A 23,706-nucleotide genomic window follows, 5' to 3' on the forward strand; every position below is an offset into this window, starting at 1 on the left:
GGTCCTCTGAGTTCCCAAGGCCTCTCCTTTAACGAGAGGTACCTGGAAGACAGGAGGTATTACAGGTTCCTTTCTCTTCCACCCGAAAGTTGGATTAAGTGCTCATCCACTTGTGCACCTGTCAGGATTTGTGAGGCAGACACACCTGTAGGGAGTGTGACTCTATGTACATACCTGTAGATCATTGGAAGTAAAGTTCTATGTTATATGAAAACATACTGAAAAGAAAATCTCTTATTTCACAGATAAAACATGTTTATTATAAACAAGCAAAAAGAAAATCTAACCACTTATAATCCACCACTAACCACTCATTTGCTGTATATGTTTCCAGAATTCCAGAAAAATCATGCAGTATATTATCATTTTATAACTTTTTCATATAATGTATTTGGAACATTTTTAAGTATACTTCTGTAGCATTATTTTAAATGACTGTGTAGTATTCTGTTATACGGTTATACCATAATTTATATAACGAGTCCCTTACTGTTGAGCTTCTGAGTTGTTTCTGATATTTCACTGTTATAAATGGGAATACAGTAAACATTCTTACAATCTGATTTTTGAACACATTTCTTACTTACTTTATAGGATTAATTCCTAGAAATTACCCTATATTGCTGAGCCAAAGATTACTCATGTTTTTATGACTAGAAAATACACTCTTAATATATAGTCTAATCCCAAATAATAATTATTATGATAATAAAGTAATTTGAAAATGTAGGAAATTGTAATTTAAAAAAAAAGTTTACTTTGAATAGTTATAAAGGTATATATTTTTACTATAGAAACTTTTTGAAAATACAGAAAAATAAAGAGGAAAAATATCAGCAATAGACCTGTACTAAAAGATAACCAGAATTAGCAATTATTTTTCAATTTTATTTTAACCTGATGGTTATCACACTATACGTATGATTTTATAACTTTTTCCAAAAAGTAATGATTTGAGGTACTATGTTTGTTACATTAGTAGACTTTTTAATAGAAGTATAGTTGATTTATAATGGTGTGTTAGTTTCTGGTGTACAACAAAGTGATTCAGTTTTATATATATATTCTTTTTCATATTCTTTTCCATTATAGTTTATTACAAGATATTGAATATAGTTACAGCTATTGAATATAGTTACAGCTATTGAATATAGTTGCATTAAACTAAGCAAACTCATCCTTTGCCATCCAGGATGGTCCTGCACTTGTGCTCATTGGTTGACACTCAATCTGCTTTTCTCAATCTCCTTCCAGGTGTCAGAATTGGGAAGGTGGAGTTGGCGGGGTGCCTGGGATGGAAGCCCACGGCGGCTATACTTTCTGTGGCCTGGCCGCACTGGTCATCCTCAAGAAGGAACGCTTCTTAAACTTGAAGAGCTTATTAGTAAGTACTTGGTGATCCGTCTTCCTCTCAGGCCCCAGGCCCCTGAGATGTGACTGCTCAGGCATGCCGGCTTAAGGGTCGGTTGGCTGTGGGAAGGGCTAACAGTTCCTGCCTTGAGCTGTGGACTAACAGTCCTGTAACGAAGCTTCAGATGCAGTTGCTGGAGTGCTCAGCACCGTACCAAGAAAGTGCAAGGGGTGAACACCTGTGCTCGGTTTCAGTTCCCTTCTTCCTGCCTTTCCATCTTCCTGCTCTGAACTTTCTGTACAGTGTGTTAGGCCAGTTCCAGAGGCTTCTTGAGTCCCTCGGACATCTGGTATGGGCCAGAGTACCTTCCTCCTACTTCAAAGAGAAGTATAGCTTCAGCCTCTTAAAATTAGACGTTATCATGTGCCTTAGAAAGATTCTCCTGGGAGAAGAAGTTATGAGAAGAGCTTTGAGGCATTTTGAAGCCAAGCATTTATTACCTGCTGCACTATGTGAACGTTTAGTAACTACCTTTACATGATCTAGGCACAGCTGGGTAATGCACAGAGCAGGTGGCCCAGGCATTTATGTCCCGACTCCAAGCTCCTGCCCAATATTCAGAATGAACTCAGAGCACAGTCAGCTTCAGGGACTTGTTAGATTATAGCTAAATTATCATTGGAGGCCTAGTACACAAACACACACACACACAGAGCCACGAAGGAGCTATCTTTGGGGAAGCATTTATTCCCTCACCATGACCTCAAAGCAAACCAGCTGCAACTGATATTCATCTCCTCTCCCCAAGTTCAGATGTCAGGTTCCCATCATAGGAACGATTGTGAGACCCATCTTGAGCTTCCAAGACAGTTTCTATTATACTCTATACAGATATGACCAGCAACATTTTGTCCTCACCTTTAGGAAGCCTCCTATAGCATACTCTTCTTGAAGGTTCTTACAGCCTTGAAGGTTTATGCCAAAATGGCCAACTTTGTGCACAGACTTTATCAGACATTTTGAAAACTGATCACCAACAAGGCGTGAAACATAAAAGCTCCATCTCCCAGGCAGAAATAAGGAATAAGCAGATGCCTCAATTACAATAACAGTGTTCTGGATTTGAACCCTGTCTGCGCCACTTCACAGCCATATGACCTTGGGAAAATGGTCTAATCTGTTTTAACTTCAATTTTTTTCCTCTGTAAGGTAGAAGTAACAGTTCTTTGAAGGTCAAAGGAGAGGACATGTATAAACAGCCTGGTACATAATAGGTGCGACCTTCTTATCCAAACTGCTCCCTCCCCTCTGTTTGCTCTGGGAGAACTAGGACCCATATTTGAAGGATTTTATGAATTCATATAGCCAAGGGAAACAGAATAAATCCATGGACTTAGGCACTGGAAAAAATTAATTAGTCTAGGTTAGAAACACTTAATCTGTGGGGTAAGTAAAAGTGCAGCATGGACTCCCTGCTGTAGCGCCTGTTTCCTTGAGTAATGCTTCGCCTGCTTGCATTAAATGGCATCAATCCTAAAGCGCTGGTTCATTCAAGACTGACTGGGGATATATTAGTGCCTGCACCTGCAGTGCAGTTTTTCTGTGTATTTTTAAGAATTTTGGATTGTGACTCTCTATGGGTGGGTGTTACTTTGAACAGGGATATAATCTAAAGTCTACAATTAGTAATTAAAGGAGGGCTGGACTCCTCCTTCTGAAGAGAGTCCTTAGTGACTCCTTTCAGGAACTCAGTCTAGTAAGAACGTAGGTACAGGGGAAATACCGTACTCTGTACCTTTCAGTTTGGTGAGGCAGCTCCGAGAGTCGCTGTCAGGTGGCTGGAACTGCCTTGGGGGGCTGGGAGGGAAGTGGAGATATTATCTGCTCGGCCAGTTGGTTACTCATTCCTCGAGGCCAAACCCTTCACTATCTCCATATTCATAGTAGAGTGTGTTTAGAAAACTTGGAGATAAGTGAGGAATGCATCACGTGTGACCACAGAGTGACACCAAGAGCCATTTTACAGGTTCAGAGTAAACTCTTTTCTTCTGTCAGCCAGCCAGTTTGCCCTGGGATAGCAGAGAGGCTAGACCACACAGAGCCATCCTCGTTCACCAGGGCTAACGGCTTCTGCCCCCAGTCCTGCGAGGGACAAGGGCCATGCTAAGAAATCTTGGATGGGGCTTCCCTGGTGGCGCAGTGGTTGAGAATCTGCCTGCCAATGCAGGGGACACGGGTTTGAGCCCTGGTCTGGGAAGATCCCACATGCCGCGGAGCAACTAGGCCCGTGAGCCACAACTACTGAGCCTGCGCATCTGGAGCCTGTGCTCCGCAACAAGAGAGGCCGCGATAGTGAGAGGCCCGCGCACTGCGATGAAGAGTGGCCCCCGCTTGCTGCAACTAGAGAAAGCCCTCGCACAGAAACGAAGACCCAACATAGCCAAAAATAAAAATAATAAATAAATTTTTTAAAAAAAATGTCATCTTTAAAAAAAAAAAAAGGAAATCTTGGATGAATTTCCTCAGGTGCCAAGTAGAAGTCAAGAGTAGTTTGAGATCATCTGATGACTTGTAGCACAAAATTCCATTTATCTGCTTTTAATAAACTTCCCCGAGCAGGGAAAGTGAATAGAAATGAGCCACTGGTGGTCTGGCCTTAAACTTCCTAGTTACACCTTATTTATTGAGAGGCTTGCAGGTTTCCTTTCAGGCCAACTTGGCGCACTTGTTCTCTCAGCGCCAGAACCCACTTGGAACCCGGGAAAAGGTGGTTAGTTGTCTGTTAGGCCCTGAGCAGAGATTCATGCTGGTTGCCTCATGAGGGTTAGACTAGATGTTGCACTGTAGTGTAGTCTGTGGCAGTGAGGGTGAGGAAGTCCGAGGCCAGAGCACCAGAACTCGGGTGCCAGGAAGCCAAGGGACGGGACCCCTCCCTCCCAGATTGGCCTCTGGGGATCTGGGCTTGCTGGATTTCGTGTCTCTTTTAACCTACAGCTGCCTCTCCCTTCTCTGTCTCACGCTCAGCAATGGGTGACAAGCCGGCAGATGCGGTTTGAAGGTGGATTTCAGGGTCGCTGCAACAAGCTGGTGGATGGCTGCTACTCCTTCTGGCAGGCGGGGCTCCTGCCCCTGCTCCACCGTGCGCTGCACGCCCAAGGTGAGCCCAGGGGCTGTAGGCAGGGTTGGGTGACTCCCCTCAGCTGCTGGCCGAGTCGGAGGCCAGGGCGCTTTGTTAGAGGGGTTGAAATAGGCTGTCTGTCCTGGATTTTGAGGTGCCCAGCGTGGCCCTTCCCGCCTCAGGCTAGGATTCCGTCCCAGTGGTTTAGGGGCCACTGCTGCTTCACTCTGGCTGTGGCTAGGGGGGAGGCAGGTGCCTGGCTCCACGGTGCCCACCACCTCGACTCCGTGTGAAGCCGCAGTTTCCGATGCAGAACTCTCTATGTGTCACGTCAGAACTGAAAACTCACACTACGCACATGGTCACAGCAGTGACAGAAAGGCAGTTGCGTAAGCGGGCAGAGAACCAGAACCCCTGGGGCAAAGACCCACTGTGCCTGGCTGGCTGTGTGGTTCCCGCCATTAGAAGTGTCGTATTTTAGATTCAGTGAAGAATCCTGGATGCGGGTTTGTCCCCCCCCTGCCCCGCACCACTGGAGCGGAGAGACCTGGGTTCACCTCTGTGGAGCCTCAGATGGGAATGCAGATCCAAGCAATGAGACAGAGAGCAAACTTCTGGGAGCCTTCCCTTGTTACCTCTTGACATCTCAGGCCACTGGCTGCCTCCGGAATCATCTTTTTCATTTATTTTATGTGAGAACAGGGTGTCTTGAGGAAACCAGTGGGAGAGGGGAGGTCTGGAGGCCCTGCTGGGCGCGGATCTGGTCTTGGAATGAGATCCCTTGGTCCAGAGGGAAGCTTTTCTTTGGACTTAGTAGTTGGGTTATTCATTGCTCAAATGTATAATATGAGATTCTTTTCTACTGCCCCCATCCCCCACCCTGCCCCACACACGTTTTCTTCTTGTTTGGCTGTTTTTTTCTGAGCCCCTTTCTTTCGTTTCTTAATTTCATTTAAGTTGTGGCCACTTTGGGTACCGAATTGAAGTCAGCAGAGCCTCTGTCCTGTCTCCCCATCGCCCCATCCTCCCCATCGTGGTCTGTCCTGAGAGTCCTTGGCCTGGAGCCCCGGGCTTTCAGTTTCAGGGTGCTGAGATATGTCTCAGCTGAGATACGTCCCCTGACTCTGGAACCTGCACGGTCTCTGGCTGAACACTATAGTAGGGAAGTCAGAAGTCCCCCGAGAGTCTGGCGTTTCAAAACAGAACTAACTTGGGGTTTTAGTGATCTCTTTATTTGGAACTGGTGAGGTCAAGCCTCTGGGTCACACCGTCAGCCTTTCACAAACCTGTCCCTGGCAGGATTAAGATGCAGTCATTCTGCAGCTGCCAGGAAAATCTAGTGAGGGCGTAACAGGAGGGCTACCTGCCAAAGTCTTCAGGGGGGCCCTGGTTCACATTTTGTTTATCGTAGTGTAAGTTCTGGAGGACTAGTCACATTCAAAGCTCTGCCTGTGGGAAAAGTTAGTTGCCTGTGAATCTTGGTGCTTCCAGCTTTTTTCACTGCCTGGATGGAGGCCCATGTTAGGCCCGAAGCTCACGTCTCAGCAAACAGTGGACCTGGACTAGGCAGGGGTCCGGAAGACAGGAGTGTTTTGAGTGGTGGGCAAAATGCTGACGTTGGGAGTCACAAGGAGATGCGACGTAGAACGATATTCACAATATACTCTGATCAAAGTTAGGTTTCAAAGCAGTATGTATGTAATTCCATTTTCAGTGAAGAGTTGACTCCAAAAAATTAATGGAAGGTATCTGGGTTGTGAAATGACAGGTGATGTTTGTTTTCTTCTATTTTCTAATTCTATTTTCTAATTTTTCTACAATTAATATATCTTTCTTACATAAAGGAAAACAACAAAAGTTATTTTACAAAAGAGAAATTCTATAAACAAAACTAGTAGCAAGGTGGGGAAAATATTTGGATAAATGATGAAGAGCTTAATTTCATTTGAGAAAGTCATACCAAGCAGTAAGAAACATGAACAACCCAATTGAAAAACAGGCAGAGGATCTGAACAGACAGGTTCAGAACAGACAGAAAAAGAAGAACTGATATTATTATAACTTCTACTACAGCTGCTACAACTACTAAGACTTACCACGTGCTCACCGCAAGCCAGGCGCAGAACTGAGTATTGCACATATATTTTCTCATTTGATCCTCCAAACAGCCCTATGAAACAAATACTATCCGGGAGTTCCCTGGTGGCCTAGTAGTTAGGATTCCGGGGTTTCACCGCTGTGGCCCAGGTTCAATCCCTGGTCGGGGAACTGACATACCGCAAGCTGCATGGCCAAAAAAAAGAAAAAGAGAAAGAAACGGGTTCTATCATTATTCCCATTTTACAGGTGAGGAAACAAAGTACAGCATGGGTAAGTGACTTGCTTTATAATACCTGATTGCCACCTATCATGGTATCAGAGCCCTGCCATCTGTAGATGGCCATTAATCAGACGAAAAGGTGATAGTTAAAGAAATGCAAATAAAAACAGTGGGACCCTATTTGTTTTTACTATCAGATTAGCAGAGATTAGAAAATTTGATACCCTATGTTGGGGAAAGTGTGGGAAAACAGGCACTTTTCACTGTTAGAGGGGGTGTAAATAGATGCGGCATTTTTTGGAAGGTAGTTTGGAGACATCAGTTTAAATTATTTAAACGCAGTGAGGGCACTGGCAGGAATTTACTTGCACAGACATTGCAGAGGATGTGTGTTGAAGTGGAGTTTTAATAGCAAACAACCCAACTGCCCATCAAAAGGCTAACAGTTAAATAAATTATGATCTCTTCATACAGTAGCTGCATTACAATGGGCTCACGTGGAAAGCTCTCCAGGACACAACGGAAAGTGTCAAAGGCCAGGCCGAGAACAGTCTATCTGTGTGCACACAGGCTGGCATCCACCCAGCTTTTCTGGAAGTATACACAACTCCCCTTTAACAATGGGTACCTTTGGGAGAGGGGTAGGAGATGGAGGGAGGGAAATGTACTTTTCCTATTGTACTGTAGGCTGCTTTTTTTTTTTCTTTTTTTTTTTTTTACCATGTGTGTTACTACTTTTATTTTAGTAAGTGAACAAATACATTTTTAAAAGGTGATGATGATCATACTGATAACTAAAAAGGTGACGTGGGACCGGCACACTGTAGCACATGAACCCAGGCCAATCCCTATCTCTTCCGTAGCCCATACGGTGGCTGCCTTACGTAGAGAAGACAGTATTTGAGTACAAGAACAAATTGCTATTAATATCTTTAAAATATCAAATGCTGACTAAATTAGTGAGTCACTTTGTTTTTGTGGAGCAGTAGGGTAGCAGCAGGCCTGTGAGTTTCTGTTTGGATTGATAGTTACTAGTTGCTGCCATGTTCTTTGGGATGTACCCCAGGCTTTATTTGTCCACCTGTGAAATTGAGCTACATGTGGCTGTACCTGTCAGTTACTGTTTGAAAAACTTTTGATTTCTCAGATAAAAGGAACCTTTGAAATGCAGAATGACATTATAATGGGGATCTGTATTTTAAGGGAGAGATGTAAAGGATTTAAAAGGCCGACTCCAGTGCACAGTTACCACCCTGTAATCATATCTCCCTTCATCTCACCGTAATTATGTGTGTTGATGTGCAAATTCAAGATCTCAGGAAGTTCCTTGTCGAGTTTATGAACTTTGAGCCTTTAGACTTCAATAATGTAGGGGGTGACTGAAACACTCTGTAATCTTTTTAATAATACACATAGCATTTTCTTTTCAGATTCCAATTTTAGCGATAGGTTATCATTTACCTTAAGGTAACAGTCTTTTATTTCTTATAGGATATGAAGTAAAGGTATATTTTGTACAGATGTTTAATGCAGTTATCCTAAAGTTTAGTAAATATGCTTTTAAAAATAACAGCTTTGTTGAGATGTAATTCACATACTGAACAATTTACCCATTTAAAGTGTACAGTTCAGTAGTTTTTAGTGTATTCAGAGTTCTGCAACCATCACTATAATCAGTTTTAGAGTTTTCATCACCGCCCCCCCAAATCCCTGTACCCATTAAATGTGCTTCTTAAAAGAAGAAATCACAAAGGAAAAAATCAACACTGTGATTACAACATATGTGTAAACTATATTTATGCAATTAAAAAACCCCATATAACCAAAAAAGTAGAGCCAAAAGGGAGAAATAGGTATACCATATGATACAGATAAAGAGTAAATATAGTAAAAAGCTAGATTAATAAAATTGACTCTTGGATCTCAGAAGACAAAGGACAGACACCCTCAAAAGGAAATAGAACTAGTAAGCAAAATTATGGGAACAATTCACCCTAATTAGTAACTAAAGGCATGCACATCAAAACAAATGATCAGGTACTGTTTCTTTTTAACATTTTAATTGCTGAGAACTTTTTTTTCACAGTAACCAGTGCTAGAGGTAGTACAGGAAAATCTTAAATTTTGCTGGCAGCTATATAAAGTCTTAAAGCAGTTTATCAGTATCTATTAAAAGCCTTAAAAATGTTTATTCCCTTTAACTGAATCATTCCACTCCTGTGAATCTACTTGAAGAAAATAATCCTAGACATAGAGAAGATTCACAAAGATGTTTATTGCAGCATTTTTTATGATTGCAAGGAACTGGAAACAACCTTGGAAACAAGATAGAGTGAAGTCCCATCATATATGTATGTATCTCCTACAGAGTCCCCTGTGCTCACAGGTGGAGAAAGAACAAAGAGGAAAGTAATTAAAATAGTGTGAGCGCTTCCTTCAGTAAGCCTGTGTGCCAGGCTGAGCATGAGAGGCGGGACCTGAAAGTGCCCCTCCTTCCTTGGGCTCAGTTCCCACGTGCCTCTTCTAGTGTGAGCATCTCAGGGGCAGGGCGGGACTCGGGTGTTGAAGATGAGTGGTTTTTGCATGTGGCCCCCAAACATCAGCTGACCGTGCACCTCATCCAGTGCTCAACCCAGGAGACGGCGATCACTCCGACTGCACCCATCTCTCCTCCCATCTCTCATTTAAGAAATCTAAAAATGATTATTTTCTATAGTATTCTATGTATATAAATATGCCAAAATTAACTATTTTGCCTACATATTCTCTTTATGTACCACATTTACTATAAACTTTGATGAATTTTTACCACGGAAGATTCTCTACTCATATATATGAGAGTTTGGATCCAGAGCCTATATTGATGCCATTACCTTATGCTTCCACTTAATGAAATGCTATATGGCTCTTTAGAATGATGGTTATGAAGATTATGTAGCAGAACAGAAAAATGTATGCCTGTAGAGTTAAATGAAAAACGTAAGATACAAAATTATCATACCTGTATAGAAAAATGCATAGAAACACAAAAAGACCTGAAGAAAAATTAGCTTTCGGTTGTCATTTACAGATTGTTTGCTACCTTTGTAGCCCAGGTATCAAAGTATAAAATTAACCAGAGACTTAATGCACATTGTATATGTGTATTCCCACATAAATGTTTCCGTGCACATCTATCTATTGATTATTTGTCCCTCCTCCACCCTTGATAACCATGTGGTCCACAGGAGTCTCTGACTGCTGATTAAAGTACTGCTGATTGGCAGTACTTTAATAGTATCACCAGAATTGCCAATTTCTGCTTGGGCTATCATATTACATGATGCAGGAGGGTGGTTATTAGAATGCTTCTTAGGGAAATTTTTTGAGCCAAAAAACTAGTTGGCGAATTCCCTTTACAGATAGACTAAATCCAGGCTAAGACAAGTATCAATAGAAGAAACAGACATTATTACCCCATTAGAGTTCTCTTGGCTAATTAGAGTCTGGTTAGCAAGTTTCAGAGATGCACTGGAGGAAATGTCTTAAGAAGCCCAGGGAAAGGAATTGTGAACCAAGTCAGGAGCAGTAGCAGAGGTCAGTCTGGTAAGCTGAGCTAAACAGTTTGTCCATGCCTGCAAGGGACATGGTTTAGGGTGGTCATCCAGGGTAAGGGGACACTTCAAGTAAAGCCAAGTGCCGCTCTGACCTGCTGCTCTTTGACTCTTCAAGGTTCAGGAGAAGGGACGTGTCTAGGGACTTGGGTGAAGAAATCAAGTGTCCCAAGAATGTAGTTTTCAAGATTAGTCCAAGGAGAATAGAGGGAAACCCTGACAGTTCCTAATGGATCCTAAAATACAAAGAAGTCATTGATCCTTTGCTGGACTTCTCCTAGGCTCCAGCCCACACTGATCCTTTGTCTTCTGCAGGTGACCCTGCCCTCAGCATGAGCCGCTGGATGTTTCATCAGCAGGCCCTGCAGGAGTACATTCTTATGTGCTGCCAGTGCCCCACCGGGGGGCTTCTGGATAAACCTGGCAAGTGAGTGCCTTGCCTCTGGGGAGGGAGGGACGGGGCGGGGAGAGAGGGGTGAGCACCTCAGGCCTACTCAGAGCCAGACGGGGTGGGCCTTTCCGTGCTGCTGCTTAGTGCACGTGTGGCATGGGAGGAAGCAGCCCAGCTGGGAGCACCCCCATCCAGTGCCATCCATCCATCCTGGCCCCTCCAGTGCTCTCCTTTCCCCAGCTTACCTGCACCCCCTCTCCAGTTAGGTAAACAGATTGCTGTGTTGGTAGCTTTTCTTTCCTCTTTTTTTTTTTATTTATTTTTTTATAAATTTATTTATTTTATTTATTTATCTTTGGCTGCGTTGGGTCTTCGTTGCTGCCTGCGGGCTTTCTCTAGTTGCTGTGAGCGGGGGCTACTCTTCGTTGTGGTGCGCGGGCTTCTCATTGTGCTGGCTTCTCTTATTGCGGAGCACGGGCTCTAGGCGCGTGGGCTTCAGTAGTTGTGGCTCGTGGGCTCTGGAGTACAGGCTCAGTAGTTGTGGCTCACGGGCTCAGTAGTTGTGGCTCGCGGGCTCTAGAGCACAGGCTCAGTAGTTGTGGCTCGCGGGCTCTAGAGCACAGGCTCAGTAGTTGTGGCTCGTGGGCTCTAGAGCACAGGCTCAGTAGTTGTGGCTCACGGGCTCAGTAGTTGTGGCTCACAGGCTCTAGAGCACAGGCTCAGTAGTTGTGGCTCGCGGGCTCTAGAGCACAGGCTCAGTAGTTGTGGCACACAGGCTCAGTAGTTGTGGCTCATGGGCTCTAGAGCACAGGCTCAGTAGTTGTGGCTCGCGGGCTCTAGAGCACAGGCTCAGTACTTGTGGCACGCAGGCTCAGTAGTTGTGGCTCACGGGCTCTAGAGCACAGGCTCAGTAGTTGTGGCTCACGGGCTCTAGAGCACAGGCTCAGTAGTTGTGGCTCGTAGGCTCTAGAGCACAGGCTCAGTAGTTGTGGCTCACGGGCTCTAGAGCACAGGCTCAGTAGTTGTGGCGCACAGGCTTAGTTGCTCCGCGGCATGTGGGATCTTCCTGGACCAGGGCTCAAACCCGTGTCCCCTGCATTGGCAGGCAGATTCTTAACCACTGCGCCACCAGGGAAGCCCCTCCTCTTATTTAACCAAACTGATTTAAATAGAAGAGGATACAGGATTTTAAAACTCCTGAGTGTCATAAACAGAGATTACAATCAAGGCAACTATTACCAAGTAGATTCAATACCTTTAGGTGCCATACTAAAAGAAAAAGGGAAACCAGTCAAATCCTGTTCCCTTTGCTGCTCACTCCCCACTCCCCCAGCACACACACACCCTGCTGCCTCTGCATCCTGGTCCAGCTGAAGGCCAGTCCCCAGCAATTTATCAGGAAGAATTTGGCCCATTCCTAGAAATTTTGATGTGGGATTTTTTTTTTTAAACTATATTAATTTAGCCAGCACTACCCTGGAGAGCCCTTTCCAGAAGACAGCTGACAGGACTGACTGTAAGGTTACAGTTCCTGCTATGAAGCAGGGCGGAAGGATGGGGCTCTGAAAAATGCTGCTGGGGGACGCCAGGCTTCGAGGTGCGTGGAGGGTGGGATGGGACGCGTGAGTGCCCCCCGGGCCTCTGCGTCTGTGCGGTGGCCTTGTTGTCAGAGGCTGTGCTGGGGCCGGATGGGGAGCAGAGGACGCCTGCTCAGAGTCGCCCCGTCCTTCCAGGTCCCGGGACTTCTACCACACCTGCTACTGCCTGAGCGGCCTGTCCATAGCCCAGCACTTCGGCAGTGGAGCCATGTTGCACGATGTGGTCCTGGGTGTGCCCGAAAACGCCCTGGTAAGGTGGGATGGGGGGCTTACCACTGCTTCTCCACAGGGCCCCCAGGATGGGGCTGGCAGGAGAGCAGAGCACCCGCTCTTGGCCTGCAGAACCGGCTGCACGAGGACACGGACAGGCTAGTGAACTCACCGTCCCCACCCTCTGTCTGCAGCTCGTTCTCCATTCATGTGCATCTGGCTGGCAAACGCAAGGTTCCAGGCGAGGGTCCAACCTGTGACAGAGGCTTTGTGCCTTTGTCCCACAGCCTAGGACCCAGACCACTTGTCATTAGTTCCCATCTCCCAGGAAGCTGGCTCAGAGGTAGCGAGTTTCTGCATCTGCAGCCAGCAGCCGTCCCCATGTGGCTGACTGTCTTCTGGAGCTCTCAGCTTGCGGCCATCCCTCCGGAGAAGCCCTCTCAGACCACCTTCTGTAAATGAGATGCCCCGAAACACTCTGCCAGAGCCTGGTTTGTGCCCTTCATAGCACCAGCACGATTTGTCATGCGTGTGTTTAACTGGGTTTTATCTGCTTCCCTCAAAAACTGTCAGCCCCGTGCGGGCGAGCTGTTCACCCCTGCATCCAGCCCCAGGCCAGCCTGGCCGCAGGAGATGCTTGTGAGCCTAGTCATGATCCTGAGACTCAACTCCGGCTAAGACTGTCTACGGCTGTCAGATGATGGGGCCTGTGCAGATTGTCATGAAATATTCCAACAGAAGAAACACAAATGGCCAGTAGGTGGATGAAAAGATGCTCAGCCTCACTAGTAACTGAGAAAATCCAAGTAACAACACTTCAGATGTTTCAAGTATTTGCCTCCTATGCAACCCTCTTCCGTTCTTTTCCCTCCCTCCTTCCGCAGCGTAACCCCATCGTAAATTTGACATTTATCATGCCTGCAAATGTTTTTGTGCTATTACTACATAGGTATGTATCCACGAACTATAGAGTTGTTTTGTATGTTTTCGAATGTTTTATAACAGTATCTACCCCACCATTTATTCTGCATCCCTTTTCTCACCGACCATTACCCTTTAGAGGCTTAGTCGTCTTCATATGTGTTGCTCTAGTTTATTCATCTTAACTCCTGTATGGTATTCCCTTGCCTAAGTGTACCCCAGTTTAATTTTCTAGTCTCCTGTTGGTTAACACTGAGATGGTTTCAGATTGTGCTATTACACAAGGTGTTGCAGTGAACATTCTCGAGTTACAGTTTCTGAGAGAGATACACCTTCTTCCTCACCAGATGGCCCTGAACCTCGCCCCTGTGTGCTTGGGTTATTTAACACTCACACGGCACCAAGATGAGTTGCTCCATAGTCAGATTTTCCTTTCTGCCAACTTGACAGATGTGAAATGGTGTCTCAGTTTTGTTTTGCATTTCCCTGATTACTGGTGAAGCTGAGCATCTTTTCAAACGTTTGTTGGCCATTTGTGTTATGTCTTCTGTGAATTGCCAGCCAGCTCCTATCCTTTGCTCATTTTCGTATTGATTTGTAATTTTGTTTGCTCTTTTCATATGTATTTGTAGGAGTTCTTTGTGTGTTCTTGATACTAATCCTTTGTCAGTGGTTTGTGTGTGGTGAATCTCTTCCAGTTTGTGACGTGTCTTTTCACTTTGTTTTTAATGTTTTTGTTGAATAGAAGATTTTAACTCTAAAGTGAATAATTTTATTTGCCTTTTCGGTTTTTGAGAGTTTTTTTGGGGGGGGGGCATTACTTAAGAAATCTTTTCCTATCCTGAGGTCATAAATATATTTTCTTCTAAACAATTTAAAGTTTTGCTTATCCCATCTAATTTTTTAATTCTCTTGGAACTGATTTCCGTCTATAGTGTGGGTGGGATATAATTTTATCTTTTTCCCATTTTGGTTAACCAATTGACCAGCACCATTTATTGAAGTTTACAACCTTTCCTATTTATGTGTATGACGTGTGTGTCACATACTCAAGTTTCTGTATATGAGGTGACTGTTTCTGGACACACTGTTCCGTTGGTCTGTTTGTTATCTTCGCTGTCTTAAGCAAATCTTAAATGCAGGTAAGCAAGTCTCACCTACCCACCTCATTCTTTTTCTTCAAAACTGCTTTGGATATTCTTTGCCTTCTGCATTTTAGGATTTCCTGTGCATTTTAGGATCAGCTTATCAAGTTACACACACAAAAAACTAGTGGAATTTTTATTAGAATTACATTGAATGTAAGATTAATGGGAGGGAACTGACTTTAACATTAAGGCTTCTCATTTATAAACACAATTCTTCAGATTTTTTACATTTCTTTTAATGGTCTTTTATCATTTTCTCCATAAAGGACTAGCACATCTTTTGTTAGACTTCTGTCTAAGAAATTTATAGTTTTTGTGTCTATTGTGACTGGAATATTTTTCTCCATTTTATTTTGTAATTGGTTGTTACTAATGTATAGAAATGCTATTGATAATTATAGTTTAATTTTGCACCCAGCAGCCTTGCTGAATTCTTTTCTTTTTGGCTGCTCCGCGTAGCTTGCGGGATCTTAGTTCCCTGACCAGGGATTGAACCCGGCCCCCTGCAGTGGAAGTGTGGAGTTCTAACCACTGGACCGCCAGGGAATTCCCTCTGAATTCTCTTGATAGTTGTAATAGTTTGTCTATAGAATCTCTTGGATTTCTTATTTAGAACATAATGTCATCTTCAAGTAAGGAGTTTTGCTTTTTCCTTCCTGATTCTTAAGAATTTTATTTCTTTTCTTGCCTTGTAATGTTGGCTAAAACCCCCATGCAGTGTTGACTGGAGGTGGTAATAGAAAGTGTTCTGATTGTAATGGGAAGGTTTCTGTAATTCCATCATTAAGGAGGATGCTTACTGTGAGGTTTTGGTAAACATTTCATATCAGGTTCAGGATGTTCCCCTCTGTTCCTGGTCTACTGGGTTGTTTTTTTGTTCTATTTCAGTCATAATCTAGTGTTAAATTTTATTGAATGCTTTTTTCTCATCTGGCTTTTCTCCTTTAATCTGATGTTGTGTCTTGTTAATGCATATTCTGATGTGACCTTGACGTTACGGGATAAGCCCTGCTTGGTGATATAGAGTGTGGGGGGTGTATGTGCTGTTCTAACACCTGCTGGATTCGCTCTGCTGGTATTTTTGGCTAGTATTTTTATTTAGGATTTTTTGCATGTGTGTTCATGAGAAAGACTGATCTAAAATTTTGTTTTATTGTATTCTTTTCCAGTTTGTGTTTCAGGATAATATAGCCTCATAAAATTAGACGGGTGTCTTCCTACTCTACTTTTTCTTTGGAAAAGTTTGTATAAGTTAGAGATTATCTTGTAAGCTAACACTTGCTTGAGAAACCATGTAGGCCTGGTATTTTTGGGGGGGAATGGTGGTAGCAGAAAAAACAATTGTTATTGATTTAACTTATTCATATAGGTTTTAAAGAATTTCTTCTTGAGCAATTTTGAAAATTCGTATTCTATAAAACTGTTCAGTTTATCTGAATTTTTATATGTTTTCGCATGAAGTTGCTCATAGTATTTTCTTAAAATTTTTTAAATCTCTTGCAATTATGTCCCCTTCTTCATTGTCCCAGGGTGGAAGAGTCCTGAATACTGGCCTAGGATTGTGCCCTGTCTCAGACCAAAGTTTATTTTGGGTTTCTGTGGTGCAGTGGGATAATATAAAATAATTTATATATGGCCTGACACCTTTACTGAAGTGTAACAGGGTTGTGGTCCATTTTCTTGATTATAAATATAGATGCATGTTCATTGTTTTAATAATTGGAATATATATAAAAGTATAAATAAGAAAATTTAAAACAGTCATGTCATGGTTCCTATTTTGGCATATGTCCATTTTTTGCCTATTTATATAAATCACATCTATCAACACTTTAAAAAGTAAGTTTGGGATAATATCACTCATACTGTTTTCCTCACTTAATATAAGTATTTGCCAATATCATCAAATATTTGAAAGCATGTTTTTTAATGGCTCTATAATATTCCTTTGTGTCCCACATACTGTAACATGTTTTTACCAATACCCTGTTGTTGAACATTAGGGCCTTGTGAGATCCTAGCGCATCTCTGATGATTCCTTATGTTACATTTTTACAAGTGCATTTAATGGGCAGAGGCTGTGCACATTTCCAAGGACCACTGGGGTGATTAATTGGCATCTGTTCTTCTCTTTGCAGCAGCCCACTCACCCTGTGTACAATATTGGACCAGATAAGGTGATCCAGGCCACCATGCACTTTCTGCAGAAGCCAGTTCCAGGCTTCGAGGAGCATGAGGATGAGGCAACAGCAGAGCCTGCCACTGACTAGAGGACATGGTGTGCCGCAGCTCTGTGTTCACCCACCTCCCCACTCAGACCAAGGTTTATACATTTCGATACATACTGCATTCTGTGCTGCACAAGCCTTGGCCGCTGTGAAGCTTGGTCCTCTGTCCTTTCTTGTTAAACAAAACAAAACTGATGGCTCTGTGTTTAGAGAACACAGTGGTGTGGTTTTTAAAAAATTCTTTCCACTCCTGTCCAACCAAAAATCTTCAGCCACGCGGCATCTGAACCCGCTCTGGCCTGGCCAGGGTTGGCTGGGGAACAGTGCAGCTCTCCAGTGCGACCGGCGCATCGCAGTGAATGATGTTTATGAGTGTTACGGCATCTGGAGTTGCTGCTGCGATTCCTCCTTGTGCCACCGTCAAGTCACCAGGAAGGTGGCCTCCGTGGGGGGAAATAAGTCTGCTCCATGCCTAGGCAGGGGCTTTGGATCCCACCAAAATGAATTCTCCAGGAAAAAAACATGGTGGCACTTCACTCAGAGGTGCCCGAGGCGCTCACCTCCCAGCCTGGTTACTTGCAAGGGGAAGGAGCTGGGGTGGGAGGAGAAAGGTCTCGGGAGGTGTGAGTCCCTCCCTGTCCACACTGGGCACTGACCACACATCTCCAAGGCTGGCTTGGGCAGGTGCATGGGCAGGATTTGCTTCAGCCCCACTTGTGGTGACTTAGACCCGGGAAGCCAATTATGAGTGGAAAATGAACCTCTAGTTCAACTCTGTGCCAGAGGAAGCAGCCCCAGAGCGCCCCCACTCAGCCCACCCCCACCAGGTGCCCTGAAAAGGCCCTCTGAGGACCGTAAGGCAGCACCTTCAGCCCGTGGCCAGTCTGTTTCCATCTGTCTTCCACCAACTCCCAGCCCACCCTCCTCAAAGACAGTGTTGTCTTCTCTCGCCCCAAGTATTAACACTACTAAGAAAGACTTTCACCTTAATTTTTGACTCAGGATTTGTTCACATCCTGCCCACTCCAGGCTCAGAGAAATAAAACCAAGTGCTAGATAAGCTGGGTGCTGCTGAGGCAGTAGCCACGTAAACCTGGCCGGGGCAGGGCTGAGCGCTGCCTGGCGTGTTCAGCCTGGCAGGGCCTCTGCTGCCCTCACAGAAGAACCCTTTCTCGGTCAGTGGGGTGTTGAGGAGTTGGCTCACTTGTCCACTGCTACGGTCATAGCGAGCTCCATGTCGCTGGTCTGGCCCTTCTATAAGCAGCCATGGGCTGTGGGCAGATGGGGGCCTGGAGATGCAGCATAAGGCTCTTCTCAAAAACTCTGGCCATCTGCTGCCTCTAATTCCCTAGTGCTTTGGTGTATTGGGCTATGTATTACCTCCTTGAAATAGTAAAAGAATAACCTTTTCTATGATGTCTCTCATTTGTGACTGGTACCAAGAAAATTCCTTCCGAGTGCCCAGCGTTCGGAGTTCTGCAGCTTGCTCGTGGGTCGCCAGTCTCCTCCCGTGTGCGACTGCAGGCCGGGCGAGTCAGTAGTTACAAAGAGGTCTGACTTGCCTTCCTCCCTCACACCCCTTCTCCAGTCGAGGACAAGGAGGGGAAAAGCCCCCCGGAGCACTTCAGTTTGTCCCAGCACTCCACACACAGTTTCACGGTCTGGGAGTCTGTCTCCTCCAGCTGGCTGCGAGCAGGGTCTGCGCTCCCGAGCCCTCACGCAGGCACTCAGCAGCAGGTGGGGTGGGTGACGTCCTGGCCAGGGGCAGGTTGGAATCCTGTGTCACCTGGCATTCCTCATCTGGGCAGAGACCCTCTCCCAGGGGGAAGCCGAGAAGGCGGGTGCTCTGTGGCCTGCCCCTCCTTGACAGGAAAGGAGAGGGTACCCTCGGAGGTGGAGCATAAGCCAGAGCCACGTCCTGGAATGTAATTCCTGCCCCCATGCTGTTTTTTGCTGGGATAACAAAAGTTCAGGCTACAAAGCAACACATTGAAATGTACCCTTCCCATCACTACAACAAAAGGCCAGACCCTCTACCACCACTAGCCTCAAGGTATTACAAGATTAATTGCAGTGATAATTGGTGTGGTTAAGAGACAGAAGGGATTGCTTCAGTCTGAACTGGCTTTATACCAAGGAGGGAGGATTTGAGGTGGGCCCCAAAGGGTAGGGGAGTTTACACTGGCATATCCGTGAGACTTCTCTCTGCTCCCATTTGGGTCTGGAGGGTTTTCCAACTTAAAGAGCATTCAAAGTGGGTCCTGCAGGTAGATTCTCAGATTTATCATGTGGATCCTTAAGTCGGAGGCGCTTACATAGTATTCAAGGTAGTTTGCCCCAAATAAATATTTCCCCTATCAATAAAGAAATATAAGCCGACTACAGATCTCTATATCCAGATGGGCCCCACCGTCCCCCTTGGAACTATCTCAGACCCACCTTGAATGCTGTGTAAGTTGGGAAGCCTTCCAGACCCTACGGTGAGCAGAAGGGGGGCCTCGTGGATAAGCCAGCATGAACTTGCCTGAGATAACAATACCAGTCAACAATATTCCTCAACTGCCCTCTGTTCGTGGTATCGTTTCTGAGTTAGAAGCCACTAGTTAGATCCTGGCCACTGTGTTGTGACAATGCAGGAGTGTCCTTGATGACGCCACTTCTCAGGAAGACCTCACACAAAAGCAGAGGCCATAATATTAAATAACAGTTCCACGATGTCCTACCATGGAGGACTAGCCTTAGATCTTGGTATGTTGCCTCCTGGTGATTTAACTTAGCAGAGAGATGGAGTTTAGAAACCCCTGGCAGGGTGGTTGCTTACATGACCTTGGCTATTTCACCAGTATTAATTATGCTGTGCTTCTGGCAGGCGCTTGATAGCCGGGAACTAAACATGGAGCTTCTTGAGTGCACTATATTGTTGGTAGAAGTGGAATCCATTGGCATCAGAAGTCAGAGATGTACAGATAACAATGCTGACATTCCATTATGAAAGCTGAAGAACTTGTCTTCTTCCCACCATGTTTACACTGATCCCACCTCCTTATGGAAGAGGGTCACTAGACTACGTGCAGGAAATAGCCAGTAGCTTCAGCATTCCGAGTCAGAGGAAAGGGTAATGGCTGGGGTGGGAAATGACTGTTCTTAGGCCTGCAGGCTTCCTAGACCCTCTGTGGCCAGGGCTACTAAGATACAGGCACTGCAGAGACCAAATCTTAACAAAGACATAGGATGTCTCGTTCACCGTCTGGGATAAGTTCGGTACAGTGAAAGTCTGCTCTCCTAACGCTGATAATAGGGCTTGATATTAATACAAGGATACAGAGGTCTATGATGGATGGCTGTTCAGTGTTGCTTTCATTTGGGGATTCAGGTATTCATTTTGGGGAAGTATTTTGCTAATATTTTATTCTTCCACGATTTACACCAGGGGGCAGCAAACTTTCTCTGTAAAGGGCCAAATTACTAAATATTTTAGGCTTTGCAAGCAACTACTCAACTCTGCTTTACAGCTGCAGACAAAGCATGGCTGTGTTCCAATAAAACTTTATGAAAACACGGCAGGCCAGATTTGGTCCATGGGCTGTAGTTTGCCTACCCCTGACCTAGACTAAATCCCATCCATATTCATTTAGCATTCTTCTACATCTTTTCATGGCTGGGATGCTTTCCATGTACATAATATTAGTGTTAAATGACAAAATGTACTTGGTAAAGTTTGGCCCAAACATTTTAGCCACCCACATGCACTGCTCAGGGCATTCATTGCCCTTGAACCGGAAGGAGAATTGTATGATTTAAGGAATTGTTGCAACTGACAGAAAACCTGACCCAAACAGGCTTAAAGCAAAGAGGAGATGTGTTGATTCATAAACTGAATCGTCCAGGAATTAGCTTGGCTTTCTGAGTGGCTTCAGTGGCTTTCCTTCCATCTTTCTATATCGGCTCCAGTCTCAGGCTCTCTGCATGTGGTTCTAAAATGGCAGTAGCAATAGCTCCAGACCTTACATCCTCTTCGGGTCAAGTTCAGCAGACAAGAGCAGCTGGCACTTTCTTCCCAGTGAGTATCATTGCATTTCACTGACTTTGATCAAGCCAAGTGCCTTTCTGAGATGCAGTCCTGTGGCCAGGAGATTACAGTGCACTGATTGATCAAATGCTTCTCCCATGAGTGGGAAATGGGGCTCCATCAGAAGCACATAGTCCAAGAATGGGGAAGGAATGAAGCCCCAGTGCAAATTAGGGTTGTAGCCAAAAGGGGGAGATGGATGCTAGAGAGGCAAAATCACCACGTTCTCTCCAATGGTGGATTCTAGAAACCTGTAATGGACACTGTGGCATCCATTCCTCCCCTCCCCAGCTGTGGCAGCCAAAAGACTTGTGTGGGTGTGTCCCCCCTCCTACCTCCAGGCTGGGCCCTGATTGGCCTAAGCCAATCATTTTAATCCATCCCTCTGCTTGAGTAATTTGTTCAGGTTTAATAATAACCCAGGCCCAAGCCAATCAGCATGGTTTGTCCTAGCCTCAGTGACTGATTCAGAGCCAAGGATGTGGCCTAAAATAGACCAAAGAGAGAGAAGCCCTGGACATTTGATGACAGGGGAAAAGCAGTTCTCTCCTATTAGGGATGGTGGAATGTGTGGCCTGGGACTCCGACAACCATTTTCCTACCTAGAAGGAAGCCAGCCTTAGAGGCCAGTCCACACAGACTCCCTGAGACACTTACCGAGAAACACGGCCAGAACCCTGTCACACGACTCCTGCAGCCTGGATCTGCCTCTGCATTTTTCAGCGGTGTAAGCCAGTGTGAGTTGGATTTACTATTTCTTGCCACCCAGAGCATCCTGATACATACAAAACTCTATTGCGGATTAGCCCCAGAGCCATGAACTCCTTACCTGCTGCCTGGAGAATGCTGATCGTTCTTCTCACCTCCATCCAAACAACCCCTGAGAGACAGCCTCCTGGTCACCGTCTCTCCTCATTTGATCCTTGACTCAACCGCATGAGGCGGGTGAGGCAGGTGTGTGTCTGCATTTTACAACTGGAGAAACAGGTCAGAGAGCTTAAGTGACTCACCCAAGGTTTCCTAGCTATCAAGTAGTGGAGTCTGAACCTGAACCCAGACCTGCTGCCTCCAAAGCCCATGTGCTTCCACCACCCCAGGTCTCTGAAATGGGTGGTCTCGGGGGTGGGGAGCAGTAGCTAAACCTGCATGAGTTAGCTCCAGGGGTGGACGACCGAGGCCCTGAATGCCTGCCCCCATCTTCACCAGGACAAGGATGGTGACAGCGAACAGCAGTGGCAGGCTCACCTCACCCTTCTAACCCGCTGCCCACTGTCTGTCAGGTCCCTGGCATAGAGCAACACCCCCTGCACCAAATGCGTGCCACCCCAGTGCAGAGTGTGACGCTGCGTGAGTCACAAGCAAGGCCCCGGTGAGTCAGTCTTCCCGGGAGCTGACCACAGCCAGCCTTCTCCACTCCAGCCCGGCATGCCTGACTGGTTCCTGGACATCCTCTTTCACTTCCTCGCAATAGCCTCCTTGCCTCTGCTTTTTACCAGCTGGTGCAGCAGGTTCAGAGGACGGGGCCAGGGGGCTGACGTTCCTCCCTCCTACTTCCCGGGCACATCCAAGGAGACCAGGCAGGCGGGCAGAGTGCTCATCGCCAGCCCAGCTTAGTGGGAAGCTTTCTCTGCCCCCTGGAGAAACACAGATGTGGGGAAACAACAACAATGACAATAATGCATTTTAAAAAATAAACTTTCACTGAGCTCCCATATACCCCTGAGTCAGTTTCCCCTCTTGTTAGCATCTCATATAAATATGATACATTCATCCTAACTAATGGGCAATATTGATATATTAACTAAAGTCCATGCTTTGTTCAGAATCCTTAGTTTTTACCTGATGTCCTTTCTCTGCCCCAGGATCCCATCCAAGATACCTCATTACATTTAGTCATTATGTCTCCTTAGGCTGCTCTTGGCTGTGACATCCTTAGACTTTCCTTGCTTTGAGTGACCTTGACAGTTTTGAGGACTCGTTAAGTATTTTGCAGAATATCCACCAACTGGGATTTGTGTCAATTTTTTCTGATTAGACTGGGTTTGGGGGGAGGAACACCACAGAGGTCAAGTGCCCTCTGATCACATCCTATCAATGGTACATGCTATCAACATGGCTCATCACTAATGCTGTTAACCCTGGCCACCTGGCTGAGGTTTGTCAGGTTTCCCCACCATAAGGTTCCTCTTTCTTCCCCTTCCCCTGCTGTTCCCTTTAGAAGGAAGTCCGTGTGCACAGCCCGCACTTAAGGGATGGGGAGTTATGCCCCACATCCTTGAGGGTAGAGTAGCTACATCAATTATTTGGAATTCTTTTGTTTGGGAGGTTTGTCTATGCTCCATTTATTTATTCAATCATTTATATCAGTATGCACTCATGAATATTTATTTTATACTTTGGGTTATGTATACAGTGGGTTATGTATGTATGTATCCAATACTATGTTTATTTTATTTTATTTTTTTATAAATTTATTTATTTTTATTTATTTTTGGCTGCATTAGGTCTTCGTTGCTGTGCGCAGGCTTTCTCTAGTTGCTGAGAGCGGGGGCTACTCTTCGTTGCGGTGCGCCGGCTTCTCATTGCGGTGGCTTCTCTTGTTGCGGAGCACGGGCTCTAGGCACGCGGGCTTACTTGCTCAGCGGCATGTGGGATCTTCCCGGACCAGGGCTCGAACCGTGTTCCCTGCATTGGCAGGCGGATTCTCAACCACTGTGCCACCAGGGAAGCCCACTATGTTTATTTTAATGCTCAAATTG

At 45.3% G+C, this 23,706-nt stretch overlaps 1 protein-coding gene across 3 annotated transcripts in view; it reads left to right on the top strand.

The window, feature by feature from the left end:
* The window catches only part of FNTB (farnesyltransferase, CAAX box, beta), a 74,502-nt gene extending 56,225 nt beyond the window's left edge, over positions 1 to 18,277 (top strand). The window contains exons 8-13 of one of the 3 annotated variants that reach the window (XR_009699434.1): positions 1,255 to 1,384; positions 4,376 to 4,508; positions 7,264 to 7,386; positions 10,698 to 10,809; positions 12,507 to 13,337; positions 16,789 to 16,868. Coding sequence is in view for 2 of the 3 variants with exons in the window: in XM_061180914.1 (XP_061036897.1) it covers positions 1,255 to 1,384; positions 4,376 to 4,508; positions 7,264 to 7,386; positions 10,698 to 10,809; positions 12,507 to 12,621; positions 16,789 to 16,920 (745 nt within the window). In the remaining variant the exon portion in view is untranslated. Of the gene's footprint in view, positions 1 to 1,254; positions 1,385 to 4,375; positions 4,509 to 7,263; positions 7,387 to 10,697; positions 10,810 to 12,506; positions 13,338 to 16,788 lie in introns of all 3 variants that reach the window. The other 2 variants (XM_061180914.1, XM_061180915.1) reach the window with 2 other exon arrangements.
* Positions 18,278 to 23,706: the final 5,429 nt, after the last annotated feature.

The sequence above is a fragment of the Eubalaena glacialis genome, chromosome 2 (genome assembly GCF_028564815.1).
Source record: "Eubalaena glacialis isolate mEubGla1 chromosome 2, mEubGla1.1.hap2.+ XY, whole genome shotgun sequence".
NCBI classification, from domain to species: domain Eukaryota; kingdom Metazoa; phylum Chordata; class Mammalia; order Artiodactyla; family Balaenidae; genus Eubalaena; species Eubalaena glacialis.